General features: G+C 32.0%; 4 protein-coding genes across 5 annotated transcripts; all 4 read left to right on the forward strand.

Annotated features, from left to right (window-relative positions):
* Positions 1-1749: 1749 nt before the first annotated feature.
* Positions 1750-6473, forward strand: LOC106299684 (homeobox-leucine zipper protein HDG8-like). The gene is made up of 10 exons (XM_013735737.1): positions 1750-1902; positions 1995-2112; positions 2209-2397; positions 3002-3448; positions 3774-3878; positions 3993-4196; positions 4288-4468; positions 4919-5178; positions 5845-5934; positions 6040-6473. Exons 1-10 carry the CDS (start codon positions 1787-1789, stop codon positions 6424-6426), a joined length of 2097 nt encoding a protein of 698 aa, XP_013591191.1. The 5' UTR covers positions 1750-1786; the 3' UTR covers positions 6427-6473.
* Positions 6474-7446: 973 nt separating this feature from the next.
* LOC106295603 (probable UTP--glucose-1-phosphate uridylyltransferase 2) lies at positions 7447-11219 on the forward strand. Of its 2 annotated transcripts, XM_013731558.1 has the most exons (19): positions 7447-7573; positions 7633-7680; positions 7812-7902; positions 8118-8178; positions 8257-8339; positions 8431-8476; positions 8583-8656; positions 8822-8894; positions 8983-9040; positions 9151-9263; positions 9494-9526; positions 9822-9874; positions 9948-10023; positions 10117-10173; positions 10269-10352; positions 10438-10536; positions 10617-10721; positions 10811-10882; positions 11001-11219. In XM_013731558.1, the coding sequence occupies exons 2-19, from the start codon at positions 7638-7640 to the stop codon at positions 11025-11027; spliced, it is 1248 nt and encodes a 415-aa protein (XP_013587012.1). In that variant the 5' UTR covers positions 7447-7573; positions 7633-7637; the 3' UTR covers positions 11028-11219. The 2 variants fall into 2 exon arrangements, with proteins under 2 accessions (XP_013587012.1, XP_013587002.1); XM_013731548.1 differs by lacking the exon at positions 8431-8476 and having other exon boundaries at positions 8257-8334; positions 11001-11218.
* A 929-nt stretch (positions 11220-12148) lies between these two features.
* LOC106300941 lies at positions 12149-14169 on the forward strand. The gene is made up of 5 exons (XM_013737217.1): positions 12149-12193; positions 12298-12545; positions 12663-12874; positions 13399-13651; positions 13785-14169. Exons 2-5 carry the CDS (start codon positions 12303-12305, stop codon positions 14076-14078), a joined length of 1002 nt encoding a protein of 333 aa, XP_013592671.1. The 5' UTR covers positions 12149-12193; positions 12298-12302; the 3' UTR covers positions 14079-14169.
* Positions 14170-16256: 2087 nt separating this feature from the next.
* LOC106301061 lies at positions 16257-17886 on the forward strand. The gene is made up of 5 exons (XM_013737370.1): positions 16257-16278; positions 16365-16612; positions 16719-16930; positions 17244-17496; positions 17593-17886. Exons 2-5 carry the CDS (start codon positions 16370-16372, stop codon positions 17884-17886), a joined length of 1002 nt encoding a protein of 333 aa, XP_013592824.1. The 5' UTR covers positions 16257-16278; positions 16365-16369.
* Positions 17887-18168: the final 282 nt, after the last annotated feature.

The following is an 18168-nucleotide window of genomic DNA, read 5'->3' on the forward strand; positions in this document are numbered from 1 at the left end:
CTTTGGTTTTGAAAATCCTGATAAGAAATTTTACAAACTACTAGTGACTTTTTAGCAATTTAGTGTACAAATAAATATTTATGAAAATTTAAGAGGTATCACATAAACACCATATTTCCATAAAACTGCCACTAAACAACTTTTAGTTAAACATACATCAAGTGGTTTACTATAGTACTTAACACTTTAAATCATACTAGCTAATACAATCTAGTTAAATTGTTCAATAAATTTGATGCGAGATAAACAAGAAGGTAATCTTTGGATATACTTTTTGGATGGAGGCAAATCTTCGGATAACAAACTTAACATAATTGACCAAATATTCTTTCGATGAGTCTAATGCAAGAATATCGTTGGTCAAAGATATGTGGTATTTGAATATGGAATGAGGTACTAAGCTTGATTCTCAGTGAGAATAAATAAATTTAACCGTTGATTTGATTGGACAATGGTTAATCGGATGATATGTTGTTGATTTAGACTAACTTAAATATGGAATTGGCCGTTTGGTATAAAAAAACAAAAAGAAATGCAAGATTTTAACCTTAAATGTTGATTTCATCAATAAAATATGTTTTGGTAAAATGATTGATAACAATTGTGGGTAGATTGCGATTATAGTTTGGTAGGAGAAATTAAAATATATTCATTAAACATTGTTTTGACGATGAACTAATCCGCAATAAAAATACTAAATAACTAGTGAAACCCACATTTGCCAATAGAGATAGTGAGTCTCTACCAATTATAAGGATATGATTATTATGATCTACAAATGTTTCATAAATCTATTAGAATTTATGTACAATTTTGACACCAATTTTTCTAAGATCATTTTTAAAAGAAGAACAAACTTAAAGATTCAGTTAAAATCTCCAACTTAAAAAAGTATTGTCTTTAGTTTATTTCTTCTAGGTTACACAGTAGTTGAAACAAAAGAAAACATATTATCCAGAATTTTCTTGTTTATGAATATACTTATCTGTTCTTTAAGAAAAAAATATTTTCGAAAGTGTTTTCACTTTACTTAAAATTTCTATTATCAAAGTAGTGGCTATGTAATTCCCCCAAAATTTTGTATTCTCATGTAATATGTCAATTTATTAGCAATAAAACTAGGTGATGTTATTCGATTAGATTAAAGGAAACAAAAAGTAATAATATAAATTATTTATTTATTAAATATGAATTTTAGTTCAATATGATTCTTTTTGATGTTAAAATAATATTGAAACATAATAAAATGTATATGATAATAATACTTTATTAAATTTATTCTTGTATCTATAGTAGGTAAACAAAAAGACAATGATTTTTTAATTGGTTTGAGTACATCGTAGAAATGAATCTACCTATAATAAAATAGAAAATATATCTTCTCAAAATAAATTATATTTTGCTTCTTATTTTTAACAAAAACTTATATTTTTCTTAGCTTAAACTTTTTTCATATATATATACACATAATTGGTACTCAGTACATTGTATAAGAGGTAGTATATATCTCTAATACGTATTTGAATGAAATATAATTGGAATGGCCTTTTATTCTCATTTGTAAAATATAGTATGTATGACCTTCTCCAATAGTAATATATATTTTTTCCTTGTATTCCCATTTATAAAATAATTTTATTTTGAATTATTTTCACACCACCATTTTTTTCTTCGAAAGAACGCACCACCATTTTCTATATAAGTGGTGATTAGTTTGTGAATTTACTAAAAAAAATATTGTTACAAACTATAACAACAAAAAATTACTTTCTGTGGTAGAGAACAAATGGATCATAACGGTGGTGGAAACTCAAGCAGTGAACATACTTCGGTAAATGCCAAGAAAAGAGAGAAAAGAACTTATCATCGCCACACTTTTCAACAAACCCAGAGACTTGAAGCGTAAATTTTTTTATCACTTTTTTGTTGATTCAAACCTATTGAAAATTTTGATTTGACTAATTGGTTTTTAAATTTTTTATAAATGAATGAAGTTATTTCAAGGAATGTCCTAATCCAGAGGAATCACAACGGCTCAGTTTAGGTGAAGAGCTGAATCTTGAGCCAGACCAAATCAAATTTTGGTTTCAAAACAAGAGAACTCAAAACAAAGTATTCATCTCAACAAATATTTTAATATGTAATTGTATAAGTTGTTTCAACAAATTGATATTTCAATTGTTATTAATTACTTTTCATATGATATAGACTCAGATTGAAAGAAATGCTAACATCTTACTTCGTGAAGAAAATAAAAAGATCAAATGTGAAAACGAAGCTATGCTAGAGGCTTTAAGGATTGTGACTTGTCCAGATTGTGGTGGTCCTCCTCTTGGTGTAGAACGCGACCACAATTTCCAAAACTTGGGTCTAGCAAACACTTTTCTCACAGAAAAGGTAATCATTTTATTTAAATTTCTGTTACCAACAATTATATCAGTAGTATACATTTTTGTTATTATTTGTTTCATCCACCATCATATTTTTATATAAATTGCGAAAATGATATTCATCCGTATTTGAAAAGCGATTATATAAATGATAATAATTTAAGTTGTGCATAAACAATAATATAATAGTAAATTTTTATATGGCATGTTTAGCTGTTTGCGTAATAACTTTTGAATGTTCTGTATGCTGACTTTATAAACTTTATATCAATGAAAAAATATATCGTTCTTTGTTAAAAAATTTGTTAAAAGTTAGACCCTTATAATAGTGAAACAATAACATAACTTTAACTAAATTATCTTAGCTTATTGGTAAAGGGGTTCCAGCTGGAGCTTCCGCCGTAGATTTGATTTTTCTTGACCATCCATAGATATCTTAAGTGGCAAAAAAATCTGGATTTTTATGTTCGTTTTGGTGATTAGTCCTTGTGCCTAGAAAACCTTTGAAACAACGCTAAGGTTATTAAAAAAAAACATAACCATGAAAATGCATTTTTTTTTGTTTATGACAGAATCCATAATAATATATATTTTTCTTTTTTGAAATTTAGCGTGACGAACTGGCCAACACTGTATCCATGAACCAGCACCAACAAAACATGGTGAACTTATTCGCTTCTGTTCAGGGACAACAAATCTTTGATACTCACACCTCGTATGGAACTATTCCAAACAGTCTCATGAACGATCCATCTAACTCAGTAGGATCATCAACTTCTCAAGACATCCAACTACAACTGATATCCCAAATGGATATAACGCAATTGTCTGAAACTGCGACAAGAGCCGTTGAAGAGCTCAAGCGGCTATTTGTTACGGAAGATTTATGGGTTATGTCGTCTATCGATGGAACATATGTGATTGACCAAGAGAGTTATGAGAAGTTCTCGCACTCGATCAAACATTTCAGGAAATTGAGTGCTCGTGTCGAGTCTTCCAAAGATGTCACGTTGGTTCCTATAGAAGCAACGAACTTGATTGAAATGTTCTTGGATTCGGTATGTATTCTATTATGCATCATCAAACAAATATTAGGATTATGTCAGTTAGGCTTAAAACTACGTGGTGCAATTGATGTCTGATTGTTTAAAACGACTTTTGAAACAATATATACGTCTTTGTCTAAATCATTTATCAAAAATCTTTTAATTAGACCTCTTTTTGTAGTTTTCTCATTGTTTATATAATTTTGGAAAAAATGATACAATTTCAACTCTTAATATATGATGGTTACGTTGTTACTAACAATTTTTTGACAAAAATAAAAATCTAAGGGTTGCACTTAATTATACACAAATCTGAACATGTACTTCTCTGTTGTAGGAAAAGTGGGAAAGGCTTTTTCCAACGATCGTGGCCAAGGCCATGACGATTCACAAGCTCGGATCCGAGCTTCCCATCAACGAAAACTGCAATAACTTGCAAGTGGTAAGACCTATTTTCATTGTGGTGTTACCAATCAATTTTTTACAACCGTTACATCAGTTCATCAACTCGGATCTTAATATGTGATATGTTCTTGAATGTGAATGAAATTGATAGATATGGGAGAAACTACACATTCTGTCGCCGCTAGTGCCACCAAGGGAGTTTATGATCGTCAGGTGCTGCCAAAAGATCGATGAAGGGATCTGGATTGTTGCTGATGTGTCACAAAGAATCGTTGACTCTGACCAAATCAACCCTTTTTGCTATAAACGTCCTTCTGGCTGTCTCATCAGAGCATTTCCCGGTGCTCACTCCGAGGCATGTCTTCATTGCCTTGATCTCACATGTTTCTCTATTCTTAAAATGTATACGTTATATATATAATTTGAAGTTAAATGAAATAATGCAGGTAACATGGATAGAGCATGTGGAAGTTGACCATAAACCCGATGCACATTGGTTATATAGAGAGCTTTTATGTGGCGGCTCAGGCTACGGGGCTAAGCGTTGGACCACCACTCTGGAAAGAATGTGTGAGAGGATGGCTCTCTCCTCCATCCGTACCATTCCGGCTACTGACTGGAGCGAAGGTACGTTTCATCTATGACTAACTTTACTAATCAAATAAAAATTATAAAAAGAAAATCCTTCGCCAATCAATGCTTAAATTTGTGGTCGTCGAAAAGTATAATTTTCTATCATTTTCGTTGAGTGAGGCTACTGATAATATATATCGTTATTTGATCGATATAAGACCTAACTGGACCAGTTCTTCGTCTCTGACCTTTCAGTAAAGACATAACATCTTTTAGTGACAATAAGTCTGAGCAGGTTCGGTAAATGAACTGGTCGAATAGGTTTTATTCGATAATTCTAGTTGTATGTATGGTACTATGAAATTTTTTTTTATAAAGAATAAGGACATAAAAATTTTTGTACGTAGAACACTATAAACAAAATTAAAATGTTAGACCGGCATTATGTCTAAGTGTGATGTTAATGATGAATTGATGATAAAGCAATGTGTAATGTTTTGGCAGCTATAGCGACAGTGGAAGGCAGAATGAGTGTAATGAAATTAGGGGAAAGAATGGTGAAGAACTTCAACGAGATGCTGGCCATGTCCGGGAAAGTTGACTTTCCACAGCAGTCCAAATGTGGCGTCAGAATCTCGATCAGGATGAACCATGACTCCGGTCAACCATCCGGTTTAGTTGTCAGTGCTGCGTCTTCTTTCTCAGTTCCGATCACTCCTTTGCAAGTCTTCGACAGCCTGCTAAACAATGAGACTCGTCACCAGGTTCTTCTTTCTTTTCTTGACCTGCATGCATCTCTATCGAATGGATATGTAACATTAGGAGTGTTGCTACGGGTTGATGTGTTAACTGACGTAGAGTTAAATTAAATTTATTATAAAACAGTTCAGCACGTAATCTCTAGTTTTCAAAGTAATTAGTATTTTTTTCTCTTTAAAACACATTTTACTTATCTTAAATTCAGTTGGGTTAGATTGGCTTTGACACTTCAAATATAGAAAAAAAAATCTAATTATTTTGAGCAAATTTAACTCCTTATAATTTTTATTGTTTTAGTTTTGGGGAATATTGAACATCATATATAAGTACAGTTATATTGAACGGACATATTATAGAATTAGTTCAAAAACATCATATATTAGAAAAATTAGTTCAAAAAAAAATATTAGTTCAAAAAACATATTATAGAATTTTAACGTGGTTGGTATGACTTGTGAGTGAAAATATGATTTACATTACCTTTTTGCCTGAATAGGGTGAATTCATCCACGCCATTAGTATACGATGATGGACCTACGGTCTGAAACATATATGTTAGTGTTACCATTCAAAAAAGAAACATGGTCTACTTATACCACTTCGCATGTTTTTTATCTCTTACTGTTGTCTTAAGTCGCGTCTTAACAAAAACTCACGTTTGCATGCAACAGTGGGACGTTCTTTGCTATCGATCCGCAGTCTCTGTGACCGCTCGCATTCTCACCGGATCAAATGAAAACAACTACATCACCATTCTCCTGGTACACACATTTCCTTCACGGTCACTTAATAATTAATCTTTGGTTGTTATAGATACATAACTCATCTCACAATCTTTACTTGTTATATACTATTATATATATCAGCCCACACAAAGAGAGGATGATGTCATATCTATGTCACAAGGCCCAAAGAGGAACATGATGATGCTACAAGAGTGTTACATGGACGCATTAGGAGGCATGATAGTGTACGCTCCTCTCGACATGGCTTCGATGAGTCTCGCTACCTCAGGTGAAGTCGACCCTTTGAAAATTCCAATCCTTTCTTCTGGTTTCACCATCTCAAACGATGGCCGGCGATCCATGGTGGCTGAGGAGGGTGGAACTATACTCACGGTGGTCTTTCAGATCCTTGTCTCTGAAGACAAGAGGATAAGCGGGCTGAATGAGCAGTCAGTGGACACGGTGACTAGTTTGATCAGCTCCACTGTTCGAAACATCAAGCTCTTGCTCAATTGTCCTCTTGAATGAGAGAATATTCTATGGAAGATTCTCTCTTGTCTTTTTTCTTGTTTGTTTGTTTGAGATGTTTTTATTTATTTTCGGATTTTGCATGATTTTCTATTGGTTATGATGATTTGGACATGTTTATGTTTTTAATTTAATTTTTTTCGGACCTTTTGGTTGGTTATAATAATTATCCCATAGTTTGAATGATATATGTTTTGATTGTAATGTTAAGTCATTGCTCAGCAAAGCAAATGGGACTATTTTCGTTTCACAAAAAAATGGAACTAGTTTCGAAGGAAAAAGAATTTATAACTGAACTCGAAAACAACACCATATAATGATGATTTCGTATATAAAATGTTTGAAATTAGAGAAATAGATAAATGGTGAAATTATTGTTAACTATATGTAGAACTAAAGGGATGATCGGTAAGTGCTGTAACTTTATATTTTTTGCTGTAGAATTTAATCTATAGATTTATTTGCTGTAGCTTTCCTTGCTGTATATTTCTAAAACACTAATTTTTTGCTCTGAAAATAAAACTCTCTACAGCCATATTTTGATTTTGCAGAGATTTTTTCGCTGTGAGGTTTTTAAAGAAAACAAAGCTCGATTGGTTGATATATATAGCTGTAGACTAAATTTTGGCTGTCAAGAGCATCTACGGCTCCAACCAATCATCCCCTAAATAACAGTTCAAAAACATATAAACATACTGAAAAAATCATAACACTGTCTTTGTCAAGTGTCAATCCTTCCTGCATTCCCAAATGAACCAAAACATAGATGCATATTACTAATACTTTTCTTTTATTTATAAATGAGTTAGTATTACTCAAATATTTTTTGTCCAAAATAATTACAACAACATGAAAATGTTCAAAAATAAGATTAAACTAATTGTCGATACAATAAAAAGACGAAACCGGACAGACATGAATTTATGCCACGTGTAAACTTTCAATTGGTAAAGAGAAAACATCGTATATATAAACAACCACGCATCGTCATTTAGTCACTTCACTTCATCACCACTACTCCTTTGAAACTCTCCATTCTACAAATCTTCTCCTCGTGAAGAAGCTCTAATCGACAATCGACAATGGCTGCCACCACCGAGAATCTCCCCCGGCTCAAATCCGCCGTCGATGGCCTTACCGAAATGAGGTTCGCCTTTCGGATTTGATCTGACATTATTTTCGACTGAATCTGTTTGTGTGTTTCAGTGAGAATGAGAGGAGCGGATTCATCAACCTCGTCTCACGCTACCTCAGGTTTTTATATTCTCTTTCGATCAATCTGTTGTTGCTTGTGATGATCAAACAGTAGTTTCTGGAAGTATATCTCTGCTTGTAGTTTCTCTCTGATACTAGAATGGTGTTTATGTTTATTACAAATGATGTAGATGTTTCCGAGACCAAGAATCTGTTGGACAAACTTGTTGTCTTAAAGCTTAATGGAGGTCTTGGGACAACAATGGGATGCACTGGCCCTAAGTAAGCCCTTTATCAATGATTCTCTTTGAAATTTCAAATTCAGTGTTAATATAGAATCTAGTTACTATTCCCTCTCTGGAGATCTAGTTATTGTTGGCACATTCAAACTGAAGCTAGTGAACAATCCCTTGTGAAATTTTGGCAAAGTGGTCATGTGTAGTAGTTATTCCAAGATTTAGGATGTTAATTATATCTTAGCTTGCTTTTCTGTGCAGGTCGGTTATCGAAGTTCGTGATGGTTTGACATTTCTCGATCTTATTGTTATCCAGATCGAGGTTTGTTATTTCCTTTATCACTCTGCTCTAGTACCTCCTTGATGTTTACGAATCTTAATGTATACAATATATTAACAGAATCTCAACAACAAGTATGGCTGCAAAGTCCCATTGGTTCTCATGAACTCGTTTAATACACATGATGACACACAAAAGGTACTTATATTTTACTGTGGATCACATTTTCTTTTACTTCCATATTTTTTGTTGGTTTTTTTGGCTGAGTGCTTTCATCGTATTCAGATTGTGGAAAATTAAGTACACCAACTCAAATGTTGACATTCACACTTTTAACCAGGTTTGTGGTGTGGATGCATATATCTAAATTAGCAAATTAAAATTTTGTATGTATGAAAAAACTGACATCAGATCTGCAACTAATTATGTTTACTTGGGTTTTCTAGAGCAAATATCCCCGTGTTGTGGCAGATGAGTTTGTGCCATGGCCCAGCAAGGGAAAGACCGACAAGGATGGCTGGTATGATTTTCTTTTGTTATACGGTTCGAACCACACAGTAAGATTGTCTTATGCAAGTTGGAACAGTTTAATCTGCCCACTATCTGAGAGTAGTCCATGATTGTAGATAACAGGAACTTGTGATTTTTCTAATATGTTATTCTAAGTTCTATTATTTTTGTGAAGGTATCCTCCGGGTCATGGTGATGTATTCCCATCCCTGATGAACAGTGGAAAGCTCGATGCTTTCTTATCACAGGTTCAGTCTTTGATGCAGTCGGCAACTATTTTTCCAAGCATTTAAGATGTACGTGTTCATTGGATATTTGTTTTTCTGGGACTCACAGGGTAAAGAATATGTGTTCGTTGCCAATTCAGACAACTTGGGTGCTATCGTTGACTTAAGTATGTCTTCTTTGTAGTTTGTTCGTGCTTGTTTACACATAGTTAATCTGAAAATTATACATGAAATTACTTACGTCCTGCTTGCCTCCTACTTGGTCTAATTGCTGCAGCAATCTTGAAGCACTTGATCCAGAACAAGAATGAATACTGTATGGAGGTTACACCCAAAACCTTAGCTGATGTAAAAGGTGGAACTCTCATTTCTTATGAAGGCAAAGTTCAGGTAATTTCTTAATTGTTTCTTCTTGTTTCGAATGTACCTTTTCTTATTCATCGTTATTATAAAAAAAACTGCCAAGGAGATTCGGTTTTTACCTGCTGTTGATTGGTTTCGGATTCTGTAGTTGCATTTTTATTGCAAACAAAAAAACACTTCTATCTATATATATTTCTATTAGAACCTAACTCGTTTTCTTGAACTCTAAAATTGATTTTTTTTCTGGTCTGTCCCAGCTTTTGGAGATTGCTCAGGTTCCTGATGAACATGTAAGTCCATACTCCATACTTTTTTTTTGTTTTCCTTCCTGTTACGGCTTGGATTTCATTAGAGATTGTTCGAAACAATTCTAGAATATTCATTAGAGATGTGGAAAAAGTTGGAACAAGCTTAGATTTTAGAATAATTTGTTAGAAACTCTTCAAAACCGTTTCTCCATCTACAATAGATTATTCGTATGAAGGGGGAAACTATACTCTTTTTTGTGCCTTCTTCCTGCTTTCTTCCACTTGTATAAACCTGTTGAACAGATCTACTGCACTCATGTTTTGATCATTGTGGTAGGTCAATGAGTTCAAATCCATTGAGAAGTTCAAGATATTCAACACAAACAACTTGTAAGTAGATAATGTCTCTAAATATTCCAGAAGATATGAACCTTTTGTAGATTTTAATTCTGTAAGTTTACAGATGGGTTAACTTGAAGGCCATTAAAAAGCTTGTGGAAGCTGATGCACTTAAAATGGAGATCATCCCTAACCCAAAGGTGCATGTCTGGCCTATTGCTTTTTTTTTTTTTTTTTTTTTTTTGCAATTTCCATGAATGTCTAACTGAGAAAAGACTGAAAATTTTATTCAGGAAGTCGATGGAGTGAAAGTTCTTCAACTGGAAACTGCAGCTGGTGCTGCAATAAGGGTAAATATGCATTGTCCTAGTTATTTACAATATAGAGCGCTAATTGTAATCTTCTTCTAATATTTTTGGTTGTGTGATTCTTTGTCTCAAAACAGTTCTTTGACAATGCCATTGGTGTTAATGTACCTCGCTCACGGTTCTTGCCAGTGAAGGCAACTTCAGACTTGTTGCTCGTCCAGGTAAACACCACATTTTAAAGCGAAAACAGAGTAACAAAGACATCTTCTGAAACATTTGAGTAGTAATTAAAGTGTTCATTCTTAGTCTGATCTCTACACCCTAGTTGATGGCTTCGTCACCAGAAACAGTGCTAGAACCAACCCCTCGAATCCATCGATTGAATTGGGACCCGAGTTCAAGAAGGTAAAGGAGACAAAAAAAATCGCCACAAGTCATGTTTGTTTTTGCCTCATAAAGCATCACTCGGTGTATCTTTGTAACAGGTGTCTAATTTCCTGAGCTGGTTTAAGTCCATCCCTAGTATAGTCGAACTCGACAGCCTTAAGGTGTCTGGTGATGTCTCCTTTGGCTCTTCAGTTGTTCTCAAGGTTAATGCATAATACATGTAAACATGTCTAAAATACAAGATATTAGTTTCCCGATTTGTTGTTTTAACATTCATTTTTGGTTATTAAAGGGGAAGGTAACTGTGACTGCAAAATCCGGGGTAAAACTGGAAATCCCCAACGGGGCTGTGGTCGAGAACAAGGTAATCTAACGAGTTTATATTTTAGGAACCGGAAGGTTTGGTTTGATTAGGTTATGGTTTGATTTTGGTTCAGCTAAATCGATAAAGACTAATAAAATGTACCTTGTGTTATTTGTAGGACATCAATGGTCCCGAGGACCTCTGAATAAGACACATTCAGAGTCTTCTTCCCTTTCTCATGGAAGACACATAGTGATACACTGATACTCCATTCGTTTATGAAAAATAATAATTAATTTTGATATTTAAATTCTCCACAAGTACGATCTCAAGTTTGAGTTTGTTCTGGTTCTTTCTTTCCACCATCATTTTGTTCTCTTTGATAACCGACTATTTGTTTATGTTCTGATTCAGTACTTATACAAGTTTATTACATTTGAGTCTACTACCACTGACATTATACTCCCGTGGAGGTTGTTATAACGCTAAGACCACTATGATGACAGCATAAAAATATCTTTACTATAATGTCTTTATTATAATCAGAAGATAATATATTAAAATCTAAAGCAATAACTTACGGGAGTTACAAAATTCTTAATAGCAACAAAAATGCAAAAAGTTAAACAAATTCATTTGTATGTCGAATACGTTACAAAGTTTTTTCTATATATTTAGCACCAAATTAAGATTTTGTTGAAATATCTGATAAATTTTGGAGTGAGCAAACCTTAATAACAAAGAGCTTTCCATAAATATTTTTGAACAAATCAATCAATGTTTTCGATTTTATATGTTTAAAATTTAGAGATTCTCCAATGTGCATTTCTATTTTTTTCTAAAATAGAGAACTCTATTTATAAAGGTGGTTTGATCTAATGTATATCTCTAAAATAAATAAAAATCTATTTTTAGAAAAATATAAAAAAGTGCACTTTTATTTTCTATTTTTAGGAGTAAAAATATTATTTCTCTATATTTATTTCTGAAAATAGAGTAATTATATTATAAAGCATACATTGAAGCAAATCTACATCTATTATAATAGAGGTTTTAGAAAAAATATAGAAATGATCTTAAGAATGATAACATTTTTCTTTTTTTAATGGCTATTTTATTAAATTCAAAATCTGTTTATAAATTTTACTAGTTTAATATAATATCTTATTTATGCAATATAAATGAGGGGAGCTACACAATTGATGATAAAAGTAAAAAATATAAACCAAATTTAATAATATTAAGAAGACAAAAGAAAGTTACATAGACTATATATGTAACAAAAAGTAAAACTATTACTCTTATTTAAGAGATGTATAAGTCAGAGTTCTCGTTACTTCACAACATTAACTACATCTCCTAAACCATCAGGTTGGTTTTCTCTACTATTATTTGATCTAATCATTAGACATATTCCTAAGTTTCGTTGAAAGACGATGGTCTCACAACATTATTTGTATATGTATTGTCCACAGGTCTAATGATGTTTCTGCTACTTGCGATTGTGGGATTGATAAGCTATTATGTATACAAGTCGATAAAACCGCCACCACCAATTCCACTGCCAGAAAACGTTTCCAAGAAATCTCTAAGAGTCAAGCTTAGTGATGGCAGACATATAGCCTACAGAGAATTAGGGTGTCCAAAGGACGAAGCCAAAAACAAAATAATAATCATCCACGGATATGCAAATTCCAAAGAAGTAGATTTATACACCACACAGGTATAAACGTTATGATTAAATGATTGTTTGGGGTAGCTTATAATTCATTTTAATCATTTAATGATTGTTTTGTAATAATATATTTGAACCTACAACGTTTTTATATGGCTTCTTCAGGAAATGATTGACGAATTCAAGATATATTTTTTGTTCTTCGATAGAGCTGGTCATGGAGAAAGCGATCCTAATCCATCAAGAACATTGAAAACAGATACATACGATATCGAAGAACTTGCTGACAAATTGGAACTTGGTCCAAAGTTCCATGTTCTGGGCATGTCACTTGGAGCATATCCAGTGTACGGTTGCCTCAAATACATTCCTCATAGGTAATCTATATTTATAGAATTATCTCTAAAGAAAATGATCAAGAAATCGAAAAATTATATGAGAATTGTGTTACGTCTCATTGGTTATCAATACTTTAACGCTTATAGATAAACATTTTACGCAAAATGTGGTTTATCCATCTATAATAAGATTTTCTGTTTGATATCTTTGTACTTAAATACGCAATGTTTTCTCATATGTGAAAATTTTTCATTCAATCATATATATATATTTATAGATATATGACCAACTTTAACTATTTGTCTATTTTCATATTGTCTTTAGTCAAGTGATTAAATATTTACTGATACGATTCTTTTCCACCGGAGTTTTACTTTGCTAAGTTGCGTTCCCTCGGTAGAATCGGCAATAGATTAGCCTTCATTAAAAAAAAATCCAGTTATGAAAAGTTACGTTTATCAGCTAGTTTGTTTCTATCACTATACGGATTCAAATCCCATAATGGATCTTGTTTGACGAAAAGGTTTAGAAACTAGACTAATGGTTGTGTTTTATCTTATAGATTAAGTGGAGCTTCATTGGTGGTTCCATTAATAAACTTTTGGTGGAGACGTATTCCACAAAACTTGTTGAATGCAGCAATCAAGAAATTACCATTTGCGTTTCAAATGATACTTCGAGTCGCACACTATTGTCCATGGTTGCTATATTGGTGGATGACTCAGAAATGGTTTCCAAATGATCGAGATCCCAAGAAAATTTGGACTGAACGCGATATAGAACTTTCGAAAATATATTATAAAAAATCGTACATGGTATGTGTGTATATATAGACTGATTCAAATAGTCGTATAGTTGTCAATATTTTTTAGATTTATCCTGATGATATATTAAGTATATGTTAAATATATACTCATGAAAGCTAATAATGTAATAACTTATGTATAGGACGCTGTTAAACGACAAGGTGAATATGTGAGCTGCTACCAAGACATCATTGCCGGTTATGGAAATTGGGAGTTTGATCCAACCGAACTGAGCAACCCGTTCACGGATACTAACAAAGGATCAGTCCATATGTGGTGTGCACTCGATGACAAACAAATATTGCGAGACGTTCTAGTCTATATATGTGATAAGCTGCCATGGATAAAGTTCCATGAGGTCCCTCATGTTGGACACTGGATTATCCATGAGAAGCATCATTTCGAAGCCATCATCAAAGCCGCTTGTACTGAATGAAAAATGGATAATGAAGAAAGGAAGCTTTATCAAATTTATATGAGATGCTTAAGTTTGAGAATTTTTATAAAAGTTTAATAAAAATATTATGTACATGTCAATATTAATATATAAATCTGGTATGCTAATGTCAGATGCAGCTATTTATATTATTTCGATGAACTTAAATATTTATACATTAAAATGCATATTTCTTTCAATTAAGTAAGAGGTGCTATAAAAAGATGGTCTAAACACATGATTTTTATATATAAAATAGACTTTCTCTCTTTCTTCTGACAAGTGGCAGAGGAGAAGTCTGACACCTGTCTCTCAAAGAAATTCACTTAAAAAAAATTCAAAACTATACAATACATATTGCTTACCGTGTACAATACTATACAATTTAATAAACCAAACTAGTATACAATATATTGGTTTTCATTTATACTAAAGATATCCAATATACAATATATTCACAGACCCATATACAAAATTCGACAGCTTACCGTGATGAATAAAAATTCCAGTGTACAATACTTTATATATAAAGATATACAATACTATACAAAATACAAGATATTCACAAACATATCACTATTGTGATATTATAACCAATAATTGATTATATATTAACAAAAACTAATAAAAAATACACCATATTATTATATCATATTATTTTATTAACTAAACATTCTTTTGTTTGCACTATATTTAACATTCGACTAAATTAAAAAAAAAAAAATTATATTATAAGTGACCATAGCAAAATAGGACATATAAAAAGGACAACAATTCTAAAATAAAAATAAAAAACAAAAACATATGTTTGCCCCAGATTTTTGTTGTCCAAATAATAAATTTAGTTTTAAATAAAACTAGAGTGAATTTACTTAGTAAACTTATTGATATAAAATAGAAAACATAGCTATTGTGATATTGTAACCAATAATTGCTAGGTTTTGGACAAAAAATACTAAAAAACTATATTGATATATCATATTATATTATTAACCGTTTATTCTTCAGTTTGCATATAATTTAACATTTGACATATTTTAAAAAATAATATTATTTAAATATGATTTTTTTTTACTTTTTAAAACCAATTTAGTGAATTCTTAATTGTAACAGTTACTGATAGTGTACTATACCACCTTTAATAAAATGACTTTAAATTGGCAAAATGGCACACATAAAAATAAAATACAAACATTTTTTCATGAAATATAATTATCAACAATCTTGCGCGTAGCGCGGACACCCCCTAGTAGTACCATATTTCTGTGTATCCCTTTTACAGCAAATACAAAAATAGATAAGTTAGAAAAAGTGCTAGTTTTACCTATTTAATATGATATATATATATATATATATATATATATAAATTGTTTATTTTTGGTTCGTATTTAAAATTAATTATTTTCAGTTTTTATTGAGATATTTACACAAAATTTAACAATAAGTGTAGATTTATATATATGAGAAGAACAATACTTAACCAATTTCTGTATATAATTAAGAAAGTAATAGAAATTAAATTAAATCCAAGAGTTACAATATAGTATAGTAAAGCAAAAGGGATACAACCTTTTAATCAGTACATCAATACTTTAAATACAAAATTTCCTTTTATTATAAACAGAAGATAATATATTAAAATGTAAAGCAATAACTGACTGGAGTTACACAATTCATAATAACAACAAATATGCAAAAGACAATAAAATGCATTGGTAATGTAAGATACGTTACAAAGCTCTTTGTTTAGATTTAGATACCAAATTATGATTTTTTGAAATATATTATTAACTTTGTGGTGAACAAACCTTTTAACAAAGAGTTTTCTACAAACATCTTTGAACAAATAAATCAAAGTTTTTTTGTTTGAACTGAACAAATAAATCAATGTTTTTCATTTTTATATATGTATAATTTTAAAAGGACAACCTTTTCTTCTTTTTAGTAGCTGATTTATTAATTCAAAATCTTTTTATTAATTTAAGATGTTATTTTATCAATGCAATATACGTGAGGGGAGTTACACAAATGATGATAAATGTAACAAGATAACAAAATTTAATAATTGTAAGAAGGCAAAAGAAGTTACAGAGACATGTGTAACAAACAAAAAATAATATAAAATATATATTTTCTCTTATATAAGAGATGTTTAAGCCAGAGTTTTACTTCACATTAACTATATCTCCTAAATCATCAGGTTGGTTTTCTCTCCTATTAATTGTTCGAATTATTAGACATATAGAGGTATCTCTAACAAAATGTTTGGATATGTATTATCTATAGGCCACATGATGTTGCTGCTACTTGCGATTGTGGGGTTAACAAGCTACTATGTCTACAAGTTGATAAAACCGCCACCACCAATTCCACTGCTGGAAAACGTTACCAAAAAATCTCCAAGAATCAAGCTTAGTGATGGCAGACATATAGCATACAAAGAACTAGGGTTTCCGAAGGACGAAGCCAAAAACAAAATAATAGTCATCCATGGATATGCAAATTCCAAAGACGTCGATTTATACACCACTCAGGTATAAACGTTATGATTATATTGGGGAAACTATTTCATTGTAATCATTTAATGATTGTTTTGTAATACTATGAATGAACTTTACAACGTTCCCTTGGATTCTTCAGGAAATGATTGATGAATTCAAGATATACTTTTTATTCTTCGATAGAGCTGGCTATGGAGAAAGCGATCCTAATCCATCAAGAACGCTGAAAACAGATACATACGATATCGAAGAACTTGCTGACAAATTGCAACTTGGTCCAAGGTTCCATGTTTTGGGCATGTCACTTGGAGCTTACCCAGTTTATGGTTGCCTCAAATACATTCCTCATAGGTAATAAACATTTATCAAATAACAAGAAATTTAAAGATTATTGGTTTAAGAATTGTGTTACTTCCCATGTAGGTTATCAAAACTATAACGCTTATAGAGACAAATTTACATGAAATACACGTGGTCTACCCAGTTGTAATAATATTTTCGGTTTAATAATTTACAAAGTTGTAGAGATGTAACGTAAATATATGTGATAATTTAGTAGTTTCCATTAGTGTTGTTGTTTTGTCACTGATTCAAATTCACATGTGAATTGTTTGAAAAGGTTCAAAAGTTAGACTAATGTGTACATGTTTTATTATATTTATAGACTAAGTGGAGCTTCATTGGCGGTTCCATTAATAAACTTTTGGTGGAGACGCATTCCTCAAAACTTGTTAAATGCAGCAATCAAGAAATTACCATTTGAGTTTCAAATGACACTACGAGTCGCACACTATTGTCCATGGTTGTTATATTGGTGGATGACTCAGAAATGGTTTCCAAGTAATCGAGATCCCAAGAAAACTCTGACTGAACGTGATATAGAACTTTCAGAAACATATTCAAAACAATCATACAAGGTATGTGTAAACGTCTACTTGAAATGAATATTATCTACTTTTATTTTTCGAAAAATACACTCATGAAAGCTATCAATATGCATAACTTATAAATAGGACGCTGTTTTACGACAAGGTGAATATGTGAGCAGCCAACGAGACATCATCGCGGGTTACGGTAACTGGGAGTTTGATCCAACCGAACTGAGCAACCCGTTCTCGGATACTAACAAAGGATCAGTTCATATATGGTGTGCACTCGACGACAAACAAATATTGCGAGATGTTCTGGTCTATATATGTGATAAGCTGCCATGGATAAAGTTTCATGAGGTTCCTCATGCTGGACACTGGATTATCCATGAGAAGAAGCATTTCGAAGCCATCATCAAAGCCGCTTGTACTGAATGAAAATTGGAGAGTGAAAAAATGGGTACTCTATCAAATTTGCATATCGAATAACTAAGTTTGAGAAAACCGTGTGTATATTAAGAAAAATATTATATATGTCATTGTCAATATATATCTGGTATGATATTTATTAAAAATGCAACTATTTAGATGATAACCACTCAGGTGGTACATGGATTCCACAATGATCCTAAGGATCGTGAGTTCGAATTCGTTATTCTCAGATTACCCTAGCGTGTGGCCAAGTGACATGGGTTTGCTCGGGTCTAATTGCGCCGGTGC

Source organism: Brassica oleracea, chromosome C1, assembly GCF_000695525.1.
Source record: "Brassica oleracea var. oleracea cultivar TO1000 chromosome C1, BOL, whole genome shotgun sequence".
Classification (NCBI taxonomy): Eukaryota; Viridiplantae; Streptophyta; class Magnoliopsida; order Brassicales; family Brassicaceae; genus Brassica; species Brassica oleracea.

Excerpts from the sequence above, each read along its gene's own strand:
- LOC106299684 (XM_013735737.1), top strand. The coding sequence starts at position 1,787 with ATGGATCATAACGGTGGTGGAAACTCAAGCAGTGAACATACTTCGGTA. Across the intron at positions 1,903-1,994 it reads CAAACCCAGAGACTTGAAGC|TTATTTCAAGGAATGTCCTA; the intron begins GTAAATTTTTTT and ends AAATGAATGAAG. Across the intron at positions 3,879-3,992 it reads ACTGCAATAACTTGCAAGTG|ATATGGGAGAAACTACACAT; the intron begins GTAAGACCTATT and ends TGAAATTGATAG.
- LOC106295603 (XM_013731558.1), top strand. The coding sequence starts at position 7,638 with ATGAGAGGAGCGGATTCATCAACCTCGTCTCACGCTACCTCAG. Across the intron at positions 9,875-9,947 it reads ATATTCAACACAAACAACTT|ATGGGTTAACTTGAAGGCCA; the intron begins GTAAGTAGATAA and ends GTAAGTTTACAG. Across the intron at positions 10,024-10,116 it reads AGATCATCCCTAACCCAAAG|GAAGTCGATGGAGTGAAAGT; the intron begins GTGCATGTCTGG and ends AATTTTATTCAG.
- LOC106300941 (XM_013737217.1), top strand. The coding sequence starts at position 12,303 with ATGATGTTTCTGCTACTTGCGATTGTGGGATTGATAAGCTATTATGTA. Across the intron at positions 12,546-12,662 it reads TAGATTTATACACCACACAG|GAAATGATTGACGAATTCAA; the intron begins GTATAAACGTTA and ends TGGCTTCTTCAG. Across the intron at positions 12,875-13,398 it reads CTCAAATACATTCCTCATAG|ATTAAGTGGAGCTTCATTGG; the intron begins GTAATCTATATT and ends TTTATCTTATAG.
- LOC106301061 (XM_013737370.1), top strand. The coding sequence starts at position 16,370 with ATGATGTTGCTGCTACTTGCGATTGTGGGGTTAACAAGCTACTATGTC. Across the intron at positions 16,613-16,718 it reads TCGATTTATACACCACTCAG|GAAATGATTGATGAATTCAA; the intron begins GTATAAACGTTA and ends TGGATTCTTCAG. Across the intron at positions 16,931-17,243 it reads CTCAAATACATTCCTCATAG|ACTAAGTGGAGCTTCATTGG; the intron begins GTAATAAACATT and ends TTATATTTATAG.